The sequence below is a fragment of the Myotis daubentonii genome, chromosome 9 (genome assembly GCF_963259705.1).
Source record: "Myotis daubentonii chromosome 9, mMyoDau2.1, whole genome shotgun sequence".
In the NCBI taxonomy this organism is placed as follows: Eukaryota; Metazoa; Chordata; class Mammalia; order Chiroptera; family Vespertilionidae; genus Myotis; species Myotis daubentonii.
In genome coordinates, this window is record NC_081848.1 from 55,628,580 (window position 1) to 55,652,738 (window position 24,159).

Genomic DNA, 24,159 nt, shown 5'->3' on the forward strand with positions numbered 1-24,159 from the left:
ATTTTATTCATTCTAGGTATTTTGCATTAATTTTGAAATTTAAAAAATGTTGATGAACATAAATAGAAATTGGTTACTGAGATTTTTGATGCCTCCTTAAATTTTGCACCAAGGTGAGCCCTTGCCTTACCCTAGTCCAGGCATCACAAGTCTATGGGGCAGATTCTAGCTGTGGTCCCATCTCAGAGAGGAGGGAACTAAGTGACTGGAGGTTGTGTGACTTGCGCCAGTGTGCACAACTGACCAGTGAGAGAGATGGGGTTAACCCAGGCCTGACTTTAGAGAGCCGGCTCTTGACAATCCTGGGTGGGTGACTTGCCATGAACCTAGTGCACACCTGAAACCAGAGGCTCAGAGATCTTCTAATTTTCTAGCTCAGTTTTCTGATCCACAGGTGAGGAGAGGCAGGTACTTGCCCAGAGCAGTACAGCAGTTCAATCTTTTGACCCCTGCAAAGCAGTAGTGTTGATTAGGGGGTTTGGGCTGTGCGGTGGAGTTGGTGGCTCTCTTCAGATCACACCTATGAATGGAGAAGCCCCTCCTCACTTATCCCAGGTCTACCCAACTGGCTCCTCATAGCCTCGCTCCTGGATTTAGGCGTCCTTTTCAAGGTCCCCAGCTTACTCCAACCCACTGAGGACTGTGGCTGAGGAGCCAGGGGAAAAGGCTGTGTTGCAAGACTGGGCCACTAGAGGGCGCGCTGCGCACACGCTTAGAAGAGCTTGTGACAGCCTGGTGGAAACTGGACCCAGGGATCTTGGATCTTGGACTCACCTGGTCCCTTTCCATCCAAGGTTCTTGACAGACTGACTTCTATCTGTGCTTGCTTTCCTCTGGGACCTTCCACGACATTTCCGATTGGAACTCCCACCCCTTTATTCTAATCTTGCCCTTTGGGGACACACAAAGCAGACCCTTCTTCCCAACATCCATCCTTCCTTCCTTCCTTCCTTCCTTCCTTCCTTCCTTCCTTCCTTCCTTCCTTCCTTCCTTCCTTCCTTCCTTTCTTTCCATAAATGCTCAGTGCCTCCTCTGGGCCGGCTTTGAGCGTTGTGCGGGGGGCACAGAGAGGAGCCATTGTATTTCCTACAGCTCAAGATATCTGAACATAATGCCATGCCTGAATCTTGGAGTTTGGGAGGCAGGCCAGGTCCGCCCCTTGGGGAAGGAGGAAGAGCTGGGATGCTGGGGCCGTGGCTCTGCCCATCTGTTCCAGCTTCCTAAGAAGGCTGATCTCTCTCTTTCAGCATACGACTGTGACTTCTTTAACAAAGGTAAGCCTGTCCTCCCCAAGTGGAACCTCAGGGCCGGGGCACTGCCGGCCCTGACCTGATGCCACAGCTGTGACATGGGGCAGGGAGGGACCCTGTCATGCAGAGAGAACCCGGACAGTGCAGGGCCCAGGGATGCCCCAGAGCTTCCTGGGGATTGTGCTCATTAGGGCAGCTCCACCAGGAAGTAAAAACCAGTGGGCCACCCCACGGCTCTCCTAATCTAGCTCATCAGGCCCATGGGTCACTGTCTGGGGTTTACCGAAGTCTTAAGTTGGCAACGGCAAATGCAAACTGCTCTCCCCAAGGATGGCCTGGCTCAGCCCCTCAGATTCGTCATCAAATTTAGCCAGGGTCATGGGGTCCCAGAACACGCTCCCTCCCCTGCATTAATCAGAGTGAAACACAGGTCATAACTAGCGTGAAGACCCCAGGGAGGCTAATGTCCGCGTTAGAGCCAATTAGTCCATTTAATCACTGGGGCCAGTGGGCAGTGGGAGGAGGGCTGCCCAGGAGTAGTTTCTCGCACGGATCTCTGTCCAGCTGGGCCAAGGGCAGACCTTGGCAGAGCGAGATGCTCAGCAGGTCCTTGGTGTCATTCACCTTTGACCTCCAATGCACCCCCATACCCCACCTGTCCTTCCAGGCTCTGTCCTCTTGTCCAGTTCCCTGCATTCTCAGATTTTGGGTTGAAAAACATCTCCTGGAAAGAGTACAGCAAGGAGAAATGATAGGGGACCAATTAGAGACAACATACCAGTTAGGGGGTCTGAATGATGAGGGCTGGGCTAGGGTACAGCGCCATTCACAGGGACTGCAGTCCCACTTATGTGTTAGCGCCTCGGGGCTCCTGACGGACAATTACCTTTAAGCCCTAAAGGGATAAATCTGTGATGGGAGAACTGTGGTCCCTGGGACAGGCGGTGTCTGCCTGACACCAGGCAAGACATTTCAGCAAGACGGCTCTGAGCAGAGTTTCTGCCTTCTGTGGCATTTTGGGTAGCAGTGACTGGCAAAGGACAGGCTGTTTCTAGCATCCTCCACCTCCCCACCCACCCACCCGTCCATTCCTTGCTCTGCTTTTCTCCCACACTTTCTCTGGCCCAGGCCCTTGCCGGGTGGTGGGGAGTTGATGGTCAACAAGAGCTGTCACGGGGGGTGGGGGGGGGGCACTGGCTGAGCTGGCCCACACCGGCTCTCTAGAACCAACTGTGTGTCCCCAACTCCGCATTCAGTTGGTAGTTTGAAACTGACCACCGGTGGGAGTGTTCACAGCGTGGACATCAGCAAACACTGCACTTTGGGGTTTTGTGTTTGAGGGCTGATTATGAACTGTGGGCAGGCACAGCGCTGCCTGACTCCCATCTAGGAGAGGAGACACACAGGGACCCCCGACTGAGATCCCTCATAGGATCTGTGATAGCTGTGGCCTGTGGAGCCCAGCGGGAGGGCCGATGCTGGTGTGTGGCAGGAGGGGTGCAGGGAGAGCTTCACCGCGGAGGTGACATTTGAGCTGGGCCCCAGAGATGAGGAGGCGGTTGCCAGGCACAGGATGGGAGGACTACGCTGAGGGGCCGGGAGGGGGCAGCATGAGTGGAGACATGAGAGGCAGGCGGGGCACAGCAGGCCCTTTCAAGGAACAATAAGGGAAGCTTAGTGTGGCAGGGGCATAGGTGTGGGGAGGGGAGGGTAGGCAGGGGCTGGGCATGAAAGGCCCCTGAATTCAAGCTGGGCTCTTGGACTCTCTCCTGAGGGCAATGGGAGCTACTGATGAGTCCCAGCATGGAGTGTTAGGAAGGTGACTCAGGCACTTGGGGAGGAGGCTTTGGAGGTGGGGAGCACACCAGAGGCAGGGAGGTCACTTACAAGGCTGTTATAATTGTCTAGGACAGTGGTCGGCAAACCGCGGCTCGGGAGCCACAGGCGGTTCTTTGGCCCCTTGAGTGTGGCTCTTCCACAAAATACCACGTGCGGGCGCACACGTACAGTGCGATTGAAACTTCGTGGCCCATGCGCAGAAGTCGGTTTTCAGGAAAGAGATAGATGAAACAAGTATACAAGACGAGTGTGGATGGGAGAATTGGAAGGGCTCGACCTCAGCGAACGTACCTCAATCAGATTGAGGACGTTTTTAGCAAAGGCCAGCTTAGGAGTACCCTAATAAAGGTAATAACAATGTACCTACCTATATAGTTTAAGTTTAAAAAATTTGGCTCTCAAAAGAAATTTCAATCGTTGTACTGTTGATATTTGGCTCTGTTGACTAATGAGTTTGCCGACCACTGGTCTAGGAAACCAGCCTATACTGACAGTGCAGGACCCCATGAGACACAAAAGTGGCACATGCGGGGAATAAGGCAACACTAGTGTGAGCCCAAGCCCCTGGCCTTCATCCCTTCAGAGGCCGGGCTGGGCAGAGGCCAGGCTGGGCAGAGACCAGGTCTGCTATCTCCTCCCAATGGGGACCCTGAATAGAGCAGTGGCTGGCGGTGTAGAGTCTCAGGCAAGGGGACAGGCCCATGGAGAGACTTTTGGGGGCTCCTTATGACCCCTGGGGGTGACCTTGTTCCCAGGCTTCCTGTGAAATTACTCAGGCGCTTTGCCGGTCCCCATCAAGGGTGACAGCCTCAAGTTCCTGTCCTTCCTTCTCATGGAAATCGAGGTCCCTAGAGCTTGGGGTGAGGGAAGGGACCAACAGCACCTCCTTGGCACCCTCCCTCAGCCCCACCTCGGCAGGGGTGGGCAGGTAGGGACGGGAGGTGGGCACAGGCCCCAGGAGGCAGGCCTCCTGACTGGCCCTTTCTCTCCAGCTCTAGGTAAGGGCCCCTACCAGCTGGCCAGCCAGGGGGCTGGTGGTGCCCGCGTGGCCATGAAGGCGGCAGGCGGTGCCATAGTCCTGGTGAGCGCAGAGGATGTGGCCCCGGGGGACATCGTGAACTTCCTGCTGACGGCTGCACTGGACAAGGCCAAGGCCCACGGTAAGGCTGCCTCTGGGGAGGCATTGCCGGAGGAGGGAAGGTGCTGAGGCTCTGACCCAAGCAAGTCAAACTCAAAGGCTAACGTGGGCCAAATACAAAGGTTTACGTTTATGTGGGCCGCAAAAATCAAAAGCTTCAATTTCATAGACACATAGGTTTATTTCGATAGAGACATGCTGAATACAAAGGGCTGAAATAAATGAGGCATCGTTAACATACTAGACCATTTTAATAAAAATTAATATTTTTTCTTGAACATTAACTTACCAGACACTGAATAGCTGCACAAATTAATAGGCGTAACACAAATAAACCTATTTTTCTTGTTCTCCAAAAGCGAAATATTTCCTGTTGCACACACCAAGCAAGTCAGTACATGACTAATGATGTGGCAGTCGGCTGCTAAAATATTCGCTGCTAGTATTAGTGGAGAGAAATGGTGCGCCTGCGCGTAAGGAGCATCAGGGAAATAAATGCAACATGATTACAGTAATCAGTCATTCGTGAATGTTGTAGTTCGTTATTAATAACTATGTATAACAGGATATTGTAAAAATTAAGCTATGAAATATTTATTAAAACATTTCTTACACACCGTTATATTGGCTGGGCCGCAAAAATATTCACTGTGGGCCGCATGCAGGAGGTTGACATGCTTGCTCTAAACTATCGAGAGTAGCTGAAGACATGTGGGGCTCCAGCAGGTGCTCCTTTCCCAACTGAGACAGGGTTTGACCTCAATCTCTTAGCTTCTTTGAAGAGACACCTCCCATCTTCTTCCTGAGAAACAAAACAAAACAACCAAAAACGGAGGCCAAAGTCCAGAGACACCTTTGTATCTAGCCTTACACAATGGCTGTGTTCCAGCAAAGCAGGTGGCAACACTGCTACTTCTCTCCTCCCCACTTCCTCCTTGCTCTCCCTTCCCCTCCCCTTCCTCCTCCTCCCCTTCCTTCTCCTCCTCCTCTCCTTCCTTCTCCTCCTCCTCCTCTTCCTTCTCCTCCTCTTCCTCTTCCTTCTCCTCCTCCTCCCCTTCCTTCTCCTCCTCCTCCCCTTCCTTCTCCTCCTCCTCCCCTTCCTTCTCCTCCTCCTCCTCCCCTTCCTTCTCCTCCTCCTCCCCTTCCTTCTCCTCCTCCTCCCCTTCCTTCTCCTCCTCCTCCCCTTCCTTCTCCTCCTCCTCCCCTTCCTTCTCCTCCTCCTCCTCCCCTTCCTTCTCCTCCTCCTCCTCCCCTTCCTTCTCCTCCTCCTCCCCTTCCTTCTCCTCCTCCTCCTCCCCCTCCTCCTCCGCTCCCTTCTCCTCCTCCTTTTTATCCTTCTCCCCCCTTCTCCTCTTCTTTTTCCCTGCCCCTCTGCTCCTTCCTAGTCCCACTTTTGAGCCGGGATAGACTTTAAATGCCAAGGGGAACTGGCTGGAACCTTGACCCCAGCAGGGCCTCCTCCTGTGAATGGAGTGGCCGGCTCTTGACTTGCTCAGGTTATGCTCCTGAGTTCCAGGCAGGTGGGACACACACTGGAGCACACCTGGGACCCGCCTCCTGGGTCTCAGACCACCAGCAACCCCGAGGGCTTAGCCTTACAGGCATCGACCTCTCTCCAGAGTTCAGTGGTGCTTGAGCAGCCGCAGACCCTGCCCAGAGGGGAGGCACACCCCGGCTCCAGCCCTGCTCCACACACAGCCAGAGTTCCCAGCAATGGGTGATATTCATGGTGGTATGAGCTGGAGGTGCAGTAGGAGGTGCCAGAGGAACCATGTCACTGCACGAGAGGGGCCTGGGAGTGAGGAGCCAGCACTGGGCCACAGGAGGGCCAGAAGTACCACCCCAAGAAGGATACTTCCTCCCCAGACATTGCTGACCCCCAGGTCTGTGTGGCCCGGTGTGAACAAGGGTGTCTCACAACCTTCCAGATGTGATAGGCCATCTGTTAGTGGGGATTTTCCGTTCCCCACTCAATATTTTAGTCTAGTAAGGTCTGCACTAGAGGAAGTGTTGATTTTCCAGAGGTTTTACGGGCATATTAAGAACTCCAGAGCAGCCTGGCCTTAAGAGCATCACTGTGGGGAGGAAGAAGTTGGGCCCAGAGTCCAGCCTCCCTCTCAGTCAGGCCTGGGTTTCGTGGGCAGCTGGGGGTAGAGGGGCAGACCCAGTGAGGACCCAGGCTCCCACCCCGATTCCATCCTGTGCTCCTCCCTCCACACCCCCCAAACTATATACAAGGTACTGGACAGCAAAAGAGAAAGTGCCTTCCAGGTGAGGTCTTGGGTGGCTGCATGGAGAAGGTGCATCTTGAGGGGTGGGAAAGGTTGTGATGAGGACAAATGGAGAGTAGAGACTGTCTTGGGTAGGGAGGGGGATATCCAGCCAGCAGTGAGCCCCACTGTTTAGAAATGGGTCCTTGTGGAGGTTGGAGAAAGGGTAGAGAAACAGGCTCTGGGCAAGTGCCTTTCCTCGGGGACACTGTTCCCATCTGGGGTTGGACTCAGGGTCCCCTAGTTCCACCAGCTCTGACCCCCTGGGATTCTGTGAGGAGCAGGACCAAGCTGGGGTCACTGAAATCTGGCAAATCACCAAGCCCAGCTTGTCTGGTGTGACCAATAAAACGCAACTCCACCAGGACGGCCGTGTCCGTCTGTTCTGGTCACTGTTGTGTCCTGGCATCTAGAATTGCACTTGGCACAGGGGGCGTCCTCAAGGTGTTTGCGGAAGGAAGGGGGGGAGAGGGAGAGGTCGCTCACCTCCCGAGGTTTGGCAGTCGGTGGCTTCTCCAACCCTCCACCTGCCCTGGGGAAGAGGGGGCTCGCAGAGGGGCAGCCGGCAGGCAGAGGAGGTGGCCGAGGGGAGGCGGGCGGGCCTGGAGGAGCAGGGCCTGCTCTCCACAGAGTGCGAGCCGTCCTGTGTCACTGAGAGTGCAGACGGGTGCCGGGTGTCTGTCCCCCATCAGGGCCTCTCTCTGCGTTGACCTTACCATGTGGCTCTCTGCAGATCCGGATGTGGTATCCCTGGAGGCAGCGGACAGACCCAACTTCTTCCTCCACGTCACAGCCAACGGGTCTCTGGAACTGGCCAAGTGGCAGGGCAGCGACGCCTTCCACCACCACGCCTCCTTCTCACTGCACCAGGGGACCTGGCGGGCAGGCCTGGTGGCCCTGGAGTCCCTGGCGGAGCCTGGCTCTTTCCTTCACGTGTCAGGCCCCACACTGGCCCTGCGGCCATATGGACACTCCGAGGTCTTCCGCCGGGGCACACTCTTCCGCCTTCTGGGTGAGTGTCCGCCCTGCCATCACCCTCAGCCCCTCAGCCCCTCGCTCAACCGCCCTTCCTGCCCTCTCTTATTCCCCTTCCAATTGCCCCCAAGAGACGGAATCCTCACTCTCCTGGCACCAGGAGGCCATGTGGGTGCCACCCTGAGGCGGGAAGTGTCCTGGCCTCCATGTTGGTGGCCTGAGGAGTGTGGGCAGCGTGGCTCGGGGCCCAGCCAGCTTCCCGGGTCCTGCCTACGCCCACAGGCCAGTCACACGTCTAAAAATAGGGCGGCCTTTGTGGAAACACAGGGAGAGTGATCGTGGCGCTGCTTGCGCAGCTCTCTGGCTCAGGTTTCGTGCTGATGGGGGCACATGCCCGCCCTGCGAGCCGCAGCCTCTCCCTGCCCCCCCCGCCCCACCCCGCCTGAGGCCCGAGCCCCTGTGATGGGGCAGCACCGTGTCCTTGCCAGCCAGGACTGGAAAGGGTCCCAGGGCTTTGCCATCCCCCTGCCGGTGTGCCTGCCCCTAATGACTTAGTCTCTGCTTGGACCCGAGAGGGAGTGATCACAGTTTCTTTACCGCTCCAGGCTGGCCTCTCTGACCCGTATGCGCACATGTGTGTTCATGCCTGTGAGGGCACCTCCCACTATATGGATGAACCCACACATGTGTAAATGTGTCTCCAGCCAGGCTGTTCACTGATCACCCCCACCCATACCACACACACACACACACACACACACACACACACACACACACACACACACACCAGGCTGGGCCAGCTCATGCTTACATTCAGCGGTCCTCCAGCCAGTCCACCAAGAACCCCACCCAGGACAGAGTCATCGCTGGCTGTGATGGCAGGGCTGTGTCCTGAGGCAGAGCAGGTGAGCCCCCAGGCTCTGAAGCCAGACTGCCTTGGGTTCGAGTGCTGACCGGGGTCCTCGGCGTTCGAGGAGAACCCCCTCCCTGACTGTTTCTTCACCCGAACCAGGTGGTGTTTGCCTCAGGGTTATTGTGGGCGGTCGAATGTATCTCATGCGCTTTGCTCCGGGCCTGGTTCATAGTGAAGTTCTCGGTTCTGGTCCCAAGGATCTTGGAAAGAAGGTTTCTTCGCAGGCAGCAGCAGTGCGGGGGTAGGAAGTCTGGAAGGGGCTGCAGGGCGGGGCCAGGAGCAGAGACCCCCACGTGTGCCAGGGAGGTCTGGGGTCCTGTCTGCCTTGAAGCCTCGCAGAGGCTACACATGCTTCCCCTGAGGACCCTTCATCAGCCAAGGCCCTGGCCACCCGGCCTTTTATGAGGAACTCTGCCCCGGGAGAGTTTAACTTCCCCAGCAGCTTGTGTGCCTCAGCTTCTTCATCTATAAAATGGGAATAATAATAATGCTACTTCGTAAGGTTATTGTGAGGATGAATGAGTGCATACTGTGTGAAATGTTGAGTATCCTACTTGGTGCTATTTGAGTCAGCTGTTGTTATTATTAGTAGCCCACGTTACTAGGGGCAACAAAGACAGCGCTCAGACAAACTCCACGCACCCCGTCTCAGACTGGCTACTTCACGGAGGCCCTCTGGGAACAGGGGGGGGGGGGGCGGGGTAGGGCTTGTAAAGAACAGCTCTCCTTGTCTGGGGCCAGATGCCCCACAGGGCCTTGGCTGAGAGGGGAGGAGATTCCCCAACCCCTCCCTCACCCTCAGGGGAAAGCCTCCTGGCTCCCTGGAGGTCTGCAGTGGCCTGGCCAGAGGCAGAGCAGGAAGGATGGGGTTGTGTCCTGGGGTACAGAGCAAGCCTGACCACCAAGGTCTCAGAGGGGTAGGGTGACGGGCAGCCTTATGGAGAGATCAGGGATCACAGCCTTCTCTTCAGTCACCCCTCAAAGCCCAATGCCAATGCCTGCTCCATAGCACCCCCTTCCTCAGCCCTTCCACCAAGTTTCCTGACCCCCCTCCAAGGATCCTCCAGGCCCTCACCCCAACTCTCAGCGACAGTGTCCCCTGAGGTTGGCTTTTATTTATTTGTCCCCACTTTTCCCGCATGAGTCCATTTGTCTCTTCCACGGGTGGGCGGGCGGGCGTGGGCTGAGCTGGATTGCTTCTGTGCTCTGGCACTGACGCCCCGTCCTCAGACTCTGGGGCGGGTGACTTTCCAGATGCCAAGCCATCGGGGGCTGCCTACCCCATCTGCGAGTGGCGCTACGATGCCTGTGCTAGCCCCTGCTTCCAAACCTGCCGGGACCCCGGGGCAGCCAGCTGCCAGGATGTGCCCAGGTGAGATGGCATGGCATCAAGGTATGCGCATTAGCCTGTAGAGGAGCGGTTCTCAACCTGTGGGTCATGACCCCTATGGCGGTTGAATGACCCTTTCACAGGGGTCGCCTAAGACCATCCTGCATATCAGATATTTACATTACGATTCATAACAGTAGCAACATTACAGTTATGAAGTAGCAACGAAAATAATTTTATGGTTGTGGTCACATGAAGAACTGTACTTGAAGGGCCAGAGAACCACTGCTGTAGAGCATACATATGTGGAAATGGGTTTTTATGTCATCTGTGGGCAGAGGCATAAGCATGTATTGAGGTGTGTGTGTACTCACATATACTTATATACACATGTGTGCTGTGTGTATGAGGGGTGTGTACCAGATGAATGTGCCTCATCTGAGCATATGTGAATATCTGTGCACAATGTGCGTATAGCTGAGCCCTGTGTGTGTTTGTGTGTACAAGGTGTGCCTGGGCTTGTACAGCTGTGTGCACGCATGTGTCTGTGCTGCGTGTGTTTGGGTGTTGGTGCAGCTGTGTGCATGAGCGTGTGTGCACTGATGTTTGTAGTGGTCTGTGTGGATGTGTATGTTTATCTGTGTGAATATTTTTGAGTCCTGCAGGCATGGGGGTGTGTGTGAGAATGTGCCTGGATAGAGGCACAGGTGAGCACATGCAAGGGAGCGCACAGTGTGTGCTTAGCTGGACCTTGTTTGTGTGTTTCCCTCTCGGTCTGAGGGCAGGATGTGCAGCATGCATGTTGGGGTATGTGTGCTTCTGTGTGATATGTGACAGGATATGGAGGTTCATGGGAGTGTGTACATGATAAGAGCACACACACATCATAAGAAAGGACGAGGCCCGTGCTCAATGCAGGTGAAAAGAGCTGACCCTCTCACATTCCGGACCACTAACCCTCCCTGCTCTGTCCCCAGGGTGGAAGGCTGTGTGCCGGCATGCCCCACCCCCAAGGTCCTGGATGAAGTCACACAGAGATGCGTCTACGTGGAGGACTGTGAGTGGCCGGCATTTCTCATCCCTCCCTCAGATTCGCTGTAAACCCCAGGGTCTCATGGACCCGTCATACCCAGACCTCCCAGGTCCCTGGATAGGCCGGGTCAGCAGAGGAGCCTCTGGAAGAACATTCACTGTAGAGCAGGCTGAGACCTCATCCAGCCCATTCTCCCAATTTCACAGAGGAAAAATGAGGCCCAGAGTAAGGAAGGGACTGGCTTGAAGTCACGCGGCAGAGCCCAGACCCGCTGGCTCTTCTGAGTCACCCACGTGGCAGAGGCCGGGGGTTGGTCAGGCAGCCTAACCAGCCGTGGGAAGCTGTCTTCCCCGCTCACCTCGGGTGCCCATCTGACCCCAGCCCTGCACAGTGTGACCCCTGGGCAGCAGTCACCCCACCCTCTGAGCCTCTTCTCTCGTCTGCCCCAGGTGTGGAGCCTGCAGTTCTGGCTCCCACGGAGGCCCGTGGCAACGAGACCCTGCCTCCGAGTCAAGAGCTGCCCACCCCCAGGGACCAGGAGCTGCAGTTCCCACAGGACACGCCCGGGGCCCCCTCCCACAGGCCGGCATTCACCCCAGCTGCCCCGCCCACCACGGCCCTGAACCCATCCCTGGCAGCCACTGAGGGGCCACCGCTGCCTCCAGCCCCTACCCAGGAGCCCCTGAGGGTCACGGCATCTAACCTCCCTGCCCATGCCACAGGGGCCCCGGCCAGCAAGGGAGTGACCGCCAGCCTCCCCAGCACCCCGCACGCCCCAAGGTCCTCATCCCTCCCCCATTTGCGGCAGATGTCCACACCTGGCATGGGGTTGGGTGCCATGGAGACGACCAGGGTAACCATGACCTTTGCAGGGAGCCCCAACATTACAGTCTCCTCCCAGTCACCCCCTGCACCTCGCTTCCCACTCATGACCAAAGCAGTGACGGTCCCAGGCCCTGGCTCCTTGCCTGTTAGGACGACACCCCTACAGGCCTTGCCCAGCCTGGGCTTGCCTGCAGGTCCCTCCTCCAGGCCTGTGGCTTCCCCTGCAGTGACCTCCAGGCCTCCCACTTCCTCACAGTCCCACGAGACTTGGCTGACACCTGCAGTAACAAAGGTCACAAACAGGACAGGGATCCCCCAGTCCATACAGACCCAGCCCATTCCCAGTCCCAGCAGCCCCCCAGCCAAGCCTGGGGCAGCAGCAGAACAAGCTCCTGTCAGCCCTGTGGCGACCCAGGGAGTGGAGATGATGCCACCCACAGAGAAGGTCCACCTGGGGCCAGGCCAGCCCACGGGCCTGCTGCCATCCCCACTTCCCAGCCCACTCCCCACTGCCCCGCCCCACCCCTCTGGGCACACCACCACAGCCACCAGGCCTCCAGTGCCACCCCCAGGGACTCTGGCTGCCACTGGCCTGTCCACAGTTGCCCATGGGCTGGGGGCCACACCCTTCGTATCTCCGGAGTCAACTCGACCCCCCCAGCTCCTCTCTGGCCTACCCCCCGACACCAGCCTACCCCTGGCCAAGGTGGGCACATCTGCCCCAGTGGCCACTCCTGGCCCTGAGGGCCCTGTCATCACCCCTCCACTCCAGCAGCAGGCCACATCTCCCGCCATGGCCACGACTCCATCTGCTCAGCCCCTCAGCCCTGCACGGCCTCTCACCCCAGCTATGGTGGCCCAGGTGCACCCACCCAGTCACACAACCCCTCCGGCAGCAGGCACAGTTCCAGGCCCGCTTCTGGGAGCCACATTGCCAACCTCTGGAGTGGTGACTGTGGCCGAGGGGGTGGCCTCCACAGTATCTGTTGCCCCACGAAAGAGCACCACGGAGAAGACGGCCATCCTGTCCAAGCAGGTGTCTCTGCCCACCTGGGTGCACGGCTCTGCCCAGGAGGGGCCCACAGCGCTCACGCCTGCTGTGGCCCACACTCTTGCTACCTTGGTGACCGAGGCCAAGGATCCCTGGGCCAGCACAGGGCCACTGGTGCCCACATCCCATCCCCTGAGCCCTGTCTCGGCCAGGACCGCCTCCCGAGAGAGCTCACTGGTTCTGCTCCCTCAACTCCCTGAGGCCCATGGAACCTCGGCAGGACCTCGGCCCCCCGCAGGGCCAGTGGGAGAGGCCACCACGGAGCAGTCCGGGCGCTCGGCCCCAGTCCAGAGCATCTCCGAGGGCTCAGCCGTGGCCTTGGCCACCACCACTGAGGCCAACGCATCTGCCATGTGTGTCGTGAGTGTTTTGTCAGGTTTCTGGCCTCCTGTATATGGACCCTCTATGCCTTCCCTCCTCCCATGCCACTGGGCTTGGGCACCACCACACTCACATACCTGGGCTAGGGGCAAGTCCTATAGAAGCTTCTTAAGCAGCGGCCAGGCTACAAGATGGGGTCTAGTCACTGCCTTCACCCCTTCCCCATGCTCCTGGAGCCTGAAAAGTTCTCCAGGCTCCTCTGGGCCCCTGATACCATATCAGGGTCACACTGTGCCCCAAAGGGGTCCCAGGGGCTAATTGGATGGCTTGGTGTGATATCCAGGTATAACAACATGGGTATGCCAGTGTGCATGTTTGTGTCTGGGTGCCTGCATGGGACTGTGTATGCACATTTGTGTTCATGTATGTGAGACTCTGAACACTCAGAGATCTGTATGTGTGATACATGATGCTGAGAGACTGTCTTTGTGCATTTGTGAGATGGATGGATGGATAGATAGATAGGTAGATAGATAGATAGATAGATAGAGTGTGGGAGGGGTGCTTGTGGGAGGGGTGCTTGGGCTTCTCTGAGTCTGAGCTAGTGTGTCTGCACACTGTGTACCTGGGGATCTCAGCACAGACCAGGCAGATATGCAGAGACTTGGGGAGTCAGTCCTCTGACCCTCAGTCTCATTCACAGCCCAGCCCCAGGCCCGGATGAGTTGGGTAGATGGAGAATGAGGGCTCCATTCCCTGGTAGGTTTACCTCAGGGTCTCCTCCTGCTAGAACCTGCATCTGAAAGGATTCCGGGCCCTCATGGCTTCAGGCTGGGTGGGCTGGGGGTGAGCGGCTGTGGCTTCTAGCCTGGGCCCTCACACGTCCCTTCACCCTGTGCCCAGCCAATCGCGGAGGAGGACTGTATCCGCCACATCTGCCTGGAGGATCAGCTGATCCGGGTGAACCTGACTCAGCACTGTCCCCAGGGTGCTGCACCCCTTCACTGTGGGGTCCTGGGCCTCTCAGTGAGAGTGGGCGGGGACCGCTGCTGCCCCTTCTGGGAATGTGCCTGTGAGTCTGGGGTCCTCTGGAGCCTCCCTTGTCCTCGTACTGTGTCCTCCTGTACCTCTGCTCCAGCCTGATTTCTACCTCTGACCTGGTGCTTCCCAGCCTTAGAGTAACCCTGACCTGAAAATGACCTCCCGTGGGACCTCTTGTCTCAGTGCGACCCTTGACCTGGCAGATTTCCTACCCTAGCAATCTCTGTGTGACCCTCTAGCCCCCAGGGCCTCTGCATCGCCCAGGAAAAGGCCCAGGCACCGGCTCTGTGTTCCTACGCAGCCTTGGCCTTGAAGGCACCTGTTTATTCTTTTTGTCCCCTGCCCTCCCGCAGGCCGATGCTCCATCTTCCCTGATCTGAGCTTTGTGACCTTCGATGGGAGCCATGCAGCCCTGTTCAAGGAGGCCATCTACACCCTCAGCCAGAGCCCAGACGAAGTGGTCACCGTCCACGTCCTCGACTGCAAAAGCGCCAACCTGGTGACTGCCTGCTTCTTTCTGCCCGCACTTGGGGCTATGACTAGGCCTGGAGGGGGGTTAGCAGTGAGTTGGGTTTTGAGGCGGTGAGGACAGATGCGGAAGCTCTGTCTCCCAGGGGTCTCCTGAAATGGGTGCGTGGGGAAAGAGTCAGGGGCGTCTGCCACCTGCTGGCCTTTCCTGGGGCCTGTGCCATCCCCAGCTTGTCCCAGCTTCCTAGGCATGTGCATAGGATCTGGGATGCCATTCCAGGGATGTGGCCTGGTCAAGGGTGCCAGCTGCAGGGAATCCCCACTAGGATGCCCCATGAGCCAGGTGGAGGAGGCCGGGTTCTTTGTTTGTTCATTGTGGCTGAGCTTGCATGGAGGTCAGGTAGAGCCAAAAATGTTCTATGGCAGCCGTGGGCAACCTACAGCCCGCGGACCGGATCCGGCCCGTTTGAAATGAATAAAACTATTGAAATAAAAGACCGTACCCTTTTATGTAATGATGTTTACTTTGAATTTATATTAGTTCACACAAACACTCCATCCATGCTTTTGTTCCGGCCCTCCGTCCAGTTTAAGAACCCATTGTGGCCCTCGAGTCAAAAAGTTTGCCCACCCCTGTTCTATGGATTCTGCCCCGTTGCACAGCCCCAATGGTGCCGCTGGCATGTGTTGGGAGAGGAGTCAGGGACGGGGGCGGAGGGTGCTCACACTTGCTCACCAGGATGGGAGGCAGGACGGGGCTCCAAGCTGATGGGTTGATGGGGGCTGGGATGTCTCTGCAGGGGCACCTGAACTGGCCCCCGTTCTGTCTGGTGATGCTGAATGTGACTCACCTGGCCTATCAGGTCACCATTGATCGCTTCAACCGGAAGGTGAGTCCATCAAAGAGCCGGTCCTCCGGGGCCGGGCAGCAGTCAGTGGAGGGCCGGGGCGTCCAGGGGTGGAGGGGCCTGAGGCTTATTCATGGTTGGTACCTGGGTGGGGAAGTACAATTTTAAGAAAAACAATGCAAAATTAAGTATATTTGGAAGGGGTCTTAATTAGAATACTTTGGCCACCGTACTGTCAAGCAAGGAAGAGTACCGGGAGGAATACTGTGACAGAAGAAGTTAGAGGGGCAAGAAACAATGACGTTCATGACTGTGGTTAACTATCTGACTTCCGCACTTTGGCTCTGAGGGATTCTGTCTTAGTGGTCAGCGCAGAGATGGGGAGACCCCAGAGAGGAGTGCCCGGCCCAGAGGCTGGGGGTTTGGGGAAGATCTCCCAGAAGAAATTATCTGAGCAGAAGCAGGAAAGAAGAGAGTGATTAGAGGGACCCAGAATTTAATTTGCCCATAGAGATGTGGCCTGCTTCTAGATGTTGCACTTCTGGCTTCATTGTCGTGTGCTCATAAAACCTCCACGGAACTCTTCTGTGCACCTTGGACTGTGTCTTGGCTGCCGGTGCCTGAAACAGAGCCTGTCACAGAGAGGGCGCTTAATAACTGTTGTTGGATAATTGGAGGGATGGATGGATGGATGGATGGATGGATGGATGACCAAGCTGTGCTCACATTCAGCACAACCCCTCCCCCCTTTAAGGTGACAGTGGACTCACAGCCTGTACGGCCCCCCGTGAGCAGGTATGGGTTCAGAATTGAGGACACAGGCCACATGTACGTAATCCGGACGCCGTCACACATCCTGATCCAGTGGCTCCACAGCTCGGGACTCATGATCCTGGAGGCCAGCAAAGCCAGCGAGGCCCAGGGCCGAGGCCTGTGCGGTGAGGTGGGACCCAGCTGGGGGCAGGGGGCTGCTTCCTGGGTCCGCCCCTGCCCCCCAGACACGGGTTCCCCTGTACCAGGGAAGGCTGGGACAGAGTGTCAGGCCAGAGTGGGGATCAGGAGAGCTGCCAGGCAGAGACCCAACGTCCCTAATGTCTTCTATTCTGGAACTGAAGCTGCCAGCAGGGAGATGGCTCGGGGCTCTGGCCTCGGCCAGTTGTCGCTTCCGGCAGGATTGTCTGTCAGCTTCCCTGGTGGCTCCCTAATACCAGATAATCCTTCCAGCCCGCGTATGCCTGAGCACTCCACAAAGCACTTCCACGCTCCGATCGCACTTACTCCAGGTCATCCACACAATAGCCCTGAGAGGTGGTCATTGAACTAAAGAAGGAAGGGGGCTCAGAGGGGTTAAGTGGCTTGCTTAAGATCACACAGCAGAGCTGCCACACACATAGAGCTAGTGTTCTTAGACCACAGCATGATTGCCCTTGGCCCGTGCCCTAGGGGACCAGTGTATTTTGATAAGCAAACTTGGACTCAGGAGGAATTCGAGTATGGACTGCTACTCCTTGAAGGGGCAGGGGACTCCATGACAGACTGCCCTGATTATGGTGATGGACGACATAGGGATACTTACACACACACACACTTACGGCCTCCATCCGTAAGTCTGCTCCCGTTTTGTTCATTCACACTCACGCTCCTGTAGTCAAAATGCCCTCTACACTTAGACTAACACATGTAAGTCTGCTTCCTGATGGTTCTTTCATTTGTGCAACATATAGTTACCAGGTACCAGTCACTGGGGGCAGAACAGGAGGCAAAAAAGACAAACCTCCTGTTTGGTGGAACTTCTATTTTTACTGATACAAGCATCTCTCCTTGCACACAACAGCACCAGCAGCACCAGCACCACCAGCACCCTTTTCTCACCTGTTCTACTGCTCACACCTGGCAGAGTGCTGTGGTCAGCGGTAACTGGGCAGGCCAACTCCTCCGTAGGGTCGCTCTGTGACACCCTTCAGTGACGCAATGCCACGACCAAAAATATGACCTTTGGGACCATCGATAAAATTTTATTAAATGAGGCTTTATATTCACAAAGCTGGTGGCTGGAAGTGTCAGAGCAGAAGACAGCTAAGTTACCCAAACCAACACTTGGTACCATGGCCACTCTGCTAGGCATGGGGGATACCGAGTGAGAATATTGTGAGAATTGGGAAGGTCATGGATGGTGCATTAAAGGGGTCCTTGAAGGGAGTATTTCAGGCAGAGGGAGCTGCCTGAGCAAAGTCAAGGGCAGGGAGGGAAGTGTGTGTCTGATGCCCAGAGTATGAGAGAGAAGCTGGAAGTTAAGGCCACGCTAGAGGTTATGACAGGTAAACCTCAGCCCCCTCCCTCACCCAGTGCCTTCACACACAGTTTATTTCCTGCACACATAAATTCCCCAATGGAGGTTCCTCCCATCTTGTGGCGCTGCCATTTCAACACGAGCTTCCAACTCCACAGAAGGAAAGCGTTGGGAAATGTTTATGGGCCAGGTCTGGACGTAGTGCCATCACCTTCACTCGGGTTTCATCGCCTCAGTCAATGACTCAGTCACATGGTCTCAACAACTGCAAGGGAGCCTGGGAAAAATAAGCTAGCAGATTGCCCAGGCAGAAGAAGAAACAGGTGTGACAACTAGCTAGCCATCTCTGTTAAAGCAGACATTTTTTAAAAAATATTTTTATTGATTTTTTACACAGAGGAAGGGAGAAGGATAGAGAGTTAAAAACATCGATCAGCTGCTTCCTGCACACCCCCTACTGGGGATGTGCCCGCAACCACGGTACATGCCCCTGACCGGAATCGAACGTGAGACCCTTCAGTCTGCAGGCCGACGCTCTATCCACTGAGCCAAATCGGTCAGGTCAAGCAGATATTTTTGAAGTAACTTTTAACTTCCATATAATGTCAAACTTCAAGGTTACAAAAATAGTATAAGGAACTCCCATGTACTATTTACTCAAATTTACCAAGTATTCACATTTTGCCGCATTTGCTTCTCTCTCTGTATACTAAGATATAGATAGATATAGAGATAGCAATAGAGATAGATATACTGTGTGTGTGTATTTGTATCAATGCACTTTTCTGTGCATATGCAATCCTATCTAATAAAAGAGAAAAATGGTAATTGGCGTACGACGATACCCTTTTCATTGGCTAATCAGGGCTATATGCAAATTAACTGCCAACTAAGATTGGCAGTTAACTGCCAACAAGATGGCGGTTAATTTGCATATGTAGGCACAATGCAGGGAGGCGAAAGGGAAAGCAGGAAGAAGCCCCCTGCCACTGACAGTGATCAGAAACCCAGGGGGGAGCTAAGAGCTGGGGGGCAGGGCAAAGGCGGCCCTGGGGCCGCCTTTGCCCTGCCCCCCAGCCATGATCAGAGAATCAGGTGCCTTTTCCGCCCTGGCCAGTGATAGCAGGAAGTAGGGATGGAGCCAGCAATGGGAGCTGGGCACGGTCGAAGCTGGCAGTCTCAGGAGCTAGGGGTCCCTTGCCTGGGCCTAAAGCGGAGCCCACGATCGTGGGGCCGCTGCAGCTGCAGGTCCCCGCTGCCCGAGCCGGAAGCCTCAGCCAGAGGCGTTAGGCCTGGGCAGGGGCGGAGCCTGCAACTGCGGGGAGCTGGGGGTCCCCTGCCCAGGCCTGACACCTCTGCCGGAGGCCTCAGGCCTGGTCAAGGGGCCGATCCGGTGATTGGTGATCAGAGGGTGATGAGGGTCAACTCCTCTGGCCGAGGCATCAGGCCTGGGCAGGGGGCTGAGCCGGGGATTGGGGGGATATGATGGTCCCCTTGCCCAGGCCTGAAGCCTGGGTCAGAGGCGTCAGGCTTGGGGGGGGGGTGGAGCAAGCGATCAGAGGGAGATGGGGGTCCCCTGCCCAGGCATGATTCCTGGGCCAACGGCCTCAGGCCTTGGCGGGGGCCGGAGCCAGTGATCAGGGGGAGATGGGGGTCCCCTGTCCAAGCCTGACACCTCTGGCGGAGGCATCAGGCCTGGGCAAGGGGCCGATCAGGCGATTGGAGGATGATGGGGGTCTACGCCTGAGGGCTCCCAGTATGTGAGAGGGGGCAGGCTGGGCTGAGGGACACTCCCCACACACACACCCAGTGCACGAATTTCGTGCACCGGGCCCCTAGTTTATATATATGCATTTTTCCTGCACCATTTGAAAATACTTTTGTATCCCTAAATACTTGGGCATGTATTTAGAACAAAGACATTTTCTTACATAGCAGGTTTGTTAGCTTCTCTGGGCTTCATTTTCCTCACCTATAAAATGGGATAATACTAATACCAGCCTCAAAGACTTGTTCTGAGGAATATGCAAAGTGACAGCTGAGGACCTGGGAGTGTGGTGACTATTGTGGCTGTTGGCTAATTCTGCCCCCTTCAGGTATCTGTGATGGGGATGCAACCAATGACCTCACCCTGGAGGATGGTTCTGTGGTGGGCGAGGACGAGGACCCTGCTCCCTTTCTGGACAGCTGGCAGGTGCCCAGTTCCCTGACCTCCGTGGGCCAGACCCGCTTCCGCCCAGACAGCTGTGCCACGGCTGACTGCTCTCCCTGCATCCGCATGGTGTCCAACCGCACCTTCAGCGCCTGCCACAGCTTTGTATGTGCCACCTGGGTTCAGAATGGGGGGACCCCCTTGGCTGAGAATGGCCAGGAAGGGAGGGGCAGATCTGGGTGAGCTCCCCAGAGGTCTTATTTGGGACCAGATTGGGTGTCTGTTAGAGGCTCATTGTCGCCCCCAGGCAGTGCTAGGGAGAGCTGGGCCCCGGGATGTGGGGAATCCAGGGAGGCAGCACTGCCTGATACGTGTGCCCAGGTCTCTCCAGAGTCGTTCTGTGAGCTGTGGATCCGGGACACCAAGTACGTGCAGCAGCCCTGCGTGGCACTGACGGTGTACGTGGCTATGTGCCACAAGTTCCACGTGTGCATCGAGTGGCGGCGCTCTGACTACTGCCGTGAGTTGGTGGCCGGGCGGGGGCAGGCATCTCCTCCATGGCTCCTTTGCTCCCACAGTTAGAGCCGGAAATACTTTTACAGACCTGAGTCCAAGTCGAGGCTTTCCAGACTTAATTATTCATTCATTCAATTGCATTAATTAATAAATGTCTATATACTTCATAAATAAATCTATGCATATTTTAACAAATTAACAAATTTATTTTTGCTCTAATTTATATTACCAAGTCAAGTAAATCTTATTTATTTATTATTTTATTTCTCTGAGTCTCCTTGCCCCATCTGTAAAATGGGGTCAGCGCCAGCATTTGGGAAATACAATAAAATAGAAAATACTAGAAAAATTAAATATTATCTCATGAACAAGTTTTTGTTGTTGTTGTTGTTGCAATATATCAGTGATTCTCCATTCCAGCTACCCTTTGAAATTGCCGAGCGAACTTCAAAAAGCAGTGATGCTTGGGCCCCACAATCAGAGATTCCATTGGTCTGGGGTAGGGTCCCCATAATAGCAATTCAAAAACTCCCGGTAATTCTTTGGCTATTTGGTTTGAGGACCACTGTTCTTTCATATATATATTTCAGAGAGGAAGTGAGAGGGAGAGAGAGAGATAGAAACATCAGTGATGAGAGACAATCATTGATCGGCTGCCTCCTGCACACCCCCTACTGGGGATCGAGGCCACAACCCAGGCATGTGCCCTGACTAGGAATCAAACCTGGGACCCTCCAGTCCGTAGGCCGATGCTCTATCCACTAGGCCAAACCAGATAGGGCAGACCACTGTTCTATTGGACCACAATGTAAAATCTAATTTTTACAGTCAAGAGAGTTTGAAAGCACTGACTTAGAATAGGGGGTTGGAATGTTGTCTGTGAAGGGCCAGATGAATCTTTGAGGCTTTGGGGTGGTACGGCCTCTGCACAACCACTCTGCTCTGCCCTGTAGGACACAGGCAGCCACATTCAGGAGTAAATCAACGATGTGGCTGTGAAACATTCAGTAAAACTTGGTTTGCTGACTGCTGATCTAGAGGAAAGAGCTCGTGAAACCCCTTCGCACTGTCTGCTGAGTCGCAGATGGTGCTCACTGACGCCCTCTGTGTCCCTGCAGCCTTCCTGTGCTCCAGCGACTCCACATATCAGGCCTGTGTGGCGGCCTGTGAGCCTCCCGAGTCCTGCCAAGATGGGATGCTGGGCCCGCTGGACCCGGAGCAGTGCCAGGTGCTGGGCGAGGGCTGCGTCTGCTCTGAGGGCACCCTCTTGCACCGCCGCCACTCGGCGCTCTGCATCCCTGAGGAGAAGTGCGGTAGGTTCCTGCCCTCCCAGGGTGGGACCCTCCAAGCTGGCTTCTCCCTAGGCCCTCCTTCACACTCCTGCACCCATGGCCTGTATCCTTCCAGGTCTGCTTTGGGCTGGTCGTTGTCCCAGGGGGGGTGTAACCTGGGACAGTCTGGGTCTCCCCACCCTCCTGAGGCCCCTGTGCCTTCCCCACACCCGTCTGCAGCCTGCACAGACAGCACGGGGGTGCCGCGGGCCCTGGGGGAGACCTGGAACAGCTCCCTCAGCGGATGCTGCCAACACCAGTGCCAAGCTCAGGACACCATCGTCCCAGTGGACCTGGACTGCCCGGGCCCCCGCCCTGAGACCTGTCCCCGCTTTGGGGAGGTGGCCCTGCTCCGGCCCACGGAGGATCCGTGCTGCCTGGGGGCTGTTTGTGGTGAGTTCCACTGTTCACTTCCCTGGGCCTGGACTCCAAGACAGTTAAAAGGCTCCAGCCCTGACCCTGATGGATAGCACAAGGCTGGGAAAGTGAACGTGTCTTGTGTTTCGGGGGGGAACTGGGGAGAGGGAGAGAACCCCACCTGGGGAACAGGAGCCACACCTTAGGGTGGGCAGGGCTTAAAGGCACAGGCTCTGGAGTGGACTCTTCCTCTGCCACCTGGCAGCCTGGGGACACTGGCAGATCATCTAACATCCTGTGCTCAGTCGATCCTCCTGTAACAGGGGGCTGATAGTACCCACCTTCCGGGCTGCTGTGAGAATTACAGAAGTGAATGCTGATCCAGAACAGCCGCTGGCACGCGGTCCATTGGGTTGGATGTTAACTGTTATTGCTCTTTTGTCCCAGTCACCATCTGAGGCTCCTTCTAGGAACGAGGGACCTGGGGGCTGGGAGGCGTCATGGGGACCAGGTGTCCAGGGTCTGAGCACCGCTGGAGGCTGGGAGAAGTCCTGGCCTCCAGGTGACAGGCCCTGTGGCCCCCGGGCCAGTGTGTAACCAGACCCTATGTGAGGGCCTTGCCCCCACCTGCCAGCCTGGCCACCGACTCATCACCCACTTCCAGGAGGAATCCTGCTGCCCCAGCTACAGCTGTGGTGAGAGGTCGGGGGCTGGGAGAATGGGATACCGACCACCTGGGGGAGGTGGGAACCTGCCCCTGGGGTAGGGGAGCAAGGACAGCTTTGGGGATTGGGTTCTGGCTGGAGATTAGGGCAGAGTCAGGGTGGGTGGCCCAGTGTGGCCAGGCAGGGTCTGCTCCCAGCGCCTCGATTCTGTTTTGTTTTTTTTCCAGAGTGTGACCCAGATCAGTGTGAGGCCGAGGTGATCCCCAGCTGCCGCCAGGACCAGATCCTGATCGCCGGCCGCCTGGGGGATTCGTGCTGCACCTACTACTTCTGCAGTGAGTGGGCAAGCCATCAGGCGTCAGCGTGCACACCTGGGCCACAGCCACCCCTTCTGCACCCCGGCATCCTTGGGTGGCGGGGAGGAAAGGATGGGGGTCACAGGTGGGGAGGGGGGCACAGGAGAAGGTGAGGTCCCTGTCCAGAGAGACGTGTAGGAGAAAGAGGAAACCGATCCTCTGTGGATGACTGAGCACGAGGAAGTCGGTGCTCGCTCAGCGCAAGACTTAGGTGGACACAGGGAGAACGTGCGCGTTCTGACTCCAGGACAGGCCATGGGGGACCATGAACCACTGCCCTTAGTCTAGCCCCGTCCCACCTGGATTTTCAAGGTGTCCCCACCTCGCTACCTGTCCTCTCCCAAGCCCCGCCACCCCCACCCCCCCGACGAGGGGGTCTGCCTGTGACTGCAGTGCCCCTCTCCCCTCAGCCTGTGGCGACTGCCCAGATCCGATCCCCGAGTGTCAGGAGGGGGAGGCGCTCACTGTGGACAGCAACACCACGGAGCTCTGCTGCCCTCTGTACCAGTGTGGTGAGTCCCGGCGGACGTGGGCCACGGCCGGAAGGGGCTCCTGGGTCCTGTATGTGCCACCGGGCCCTTCACAGAGCCCCCCACCTCCCCAGGACACTCATGTTATTACCCCGCCCCAGTCTTCATTATGCTTTCATTACCAAAGCCCTATATCTGCCTGTTGAAAGTACAACATCCAAGTGAAAACACTGTCTTCCTGCCTCCCAGGTAGCCTACTGTCAGCATTTCCATCCCTGTCCTCCTGATGCCTTTAGTGTGTGTGCTTTACCCAAAGGACGTCACCTGGACATACTCTTCTTTAACCAGCTGTGAACACGTGACCTTCACCTTTCCACATTAATAACATTTTTAAGTTATCTCGTACCCAGTCCACAATTCTCCTGGCTTGTCCAACCCAAGATCCAGTCCAGGACCACACATTAATCTTACGTCTCTTAAACATCTTTTAATCTAGCACGGGTCCCTTTTTCTGTGTGACACTACATTGTAGGGCCTGGCTGTGGTCCTGCGGAAAGTCCCACCGTCTGGATTGTTCATCTTGCTTCTCTAGCCTGTACACTTCCTGTAAACCGGAAGTGAAGACCTGAGACTTGGTGGATTCAACTAAAACGTTTTCTAACTGGAGAGTGCATGAGCTTCGTAGTACACCCCACCAGGAGACACATACCGCGTGGCTGA

The 24,159-nt window shown here is 56.2% G+C and overlaps 1 protein-coding gene across 1 annotated transcript in view; it reads left to right on the top strand.

The window, feature by feature from the left end:
- Window positions 1–24,159, top strand: part of OTOG (otogelin) — a 77,255-nt gene that overhangs the window by 43,795 nt on the left and 9,301 nt on the right. Inside the window, exons 31-47 of the mRNA XM_059709062.1 lie at window positions 1,248–1,274; window positions 4,082–4,249; window positions 7,231–7,509; window positions 9,640–9,757; window positions 10,693–10,772; window positions 11,198–12,984; window positions 13,849–14,017; window positions 14,340–14,485; window positions 15,255–15,344; window positions 16,057–16,240; window positions 19,689–19,909; window positions 20,126–20,264; window positions 21,379–21,573; window positions 21,772–21,984; window positions 22,539–22,643; window positions 22,841–22,948; window positions 23,380–23,481. Of these exons, the coding sequence (XP_059565045.1) occupies window positions 1,248–1,274; window positions 4,082–4,249; window positions 7,231–7,509; window positions 9,640–9,757; window positions 10,693–10,772; window positions 11,198–12,984; window positions 13,849–14,017; window positions 14,340–14,485; window positions 15,255–15,344; window positions 16,057–16,240; window positions 19,689–19,909; window positions 20,126–20,264; window positions 21,379–21,573; window positions 21,772–21,984; window positions 22,539–22,643; window positions 22,841–22,948; window positions 23,380–23,481 (4,131 nt within the window). The remainder of the gene's footprint in view (window positions 1–1,247; window positions 1,275–4,081; window positions 4,250–7,230; window positions 7,510–9,639; window positions 9,758–10,692; window positions 10,773–11,197; window positions 12,985–13,848; window positions 14,018–14,339; window positions 14,486–15,254; window positions 15,345–16,056; window positions 16,241–19,688; window positions 19,910–20,125; window positions 20,265–21,378; window positions 21,574–21,771; window positions 21,985–22,538; window positions 22,644–22,840; window positions 22,949–23,379; window positions 23,482–24,159) is intronic.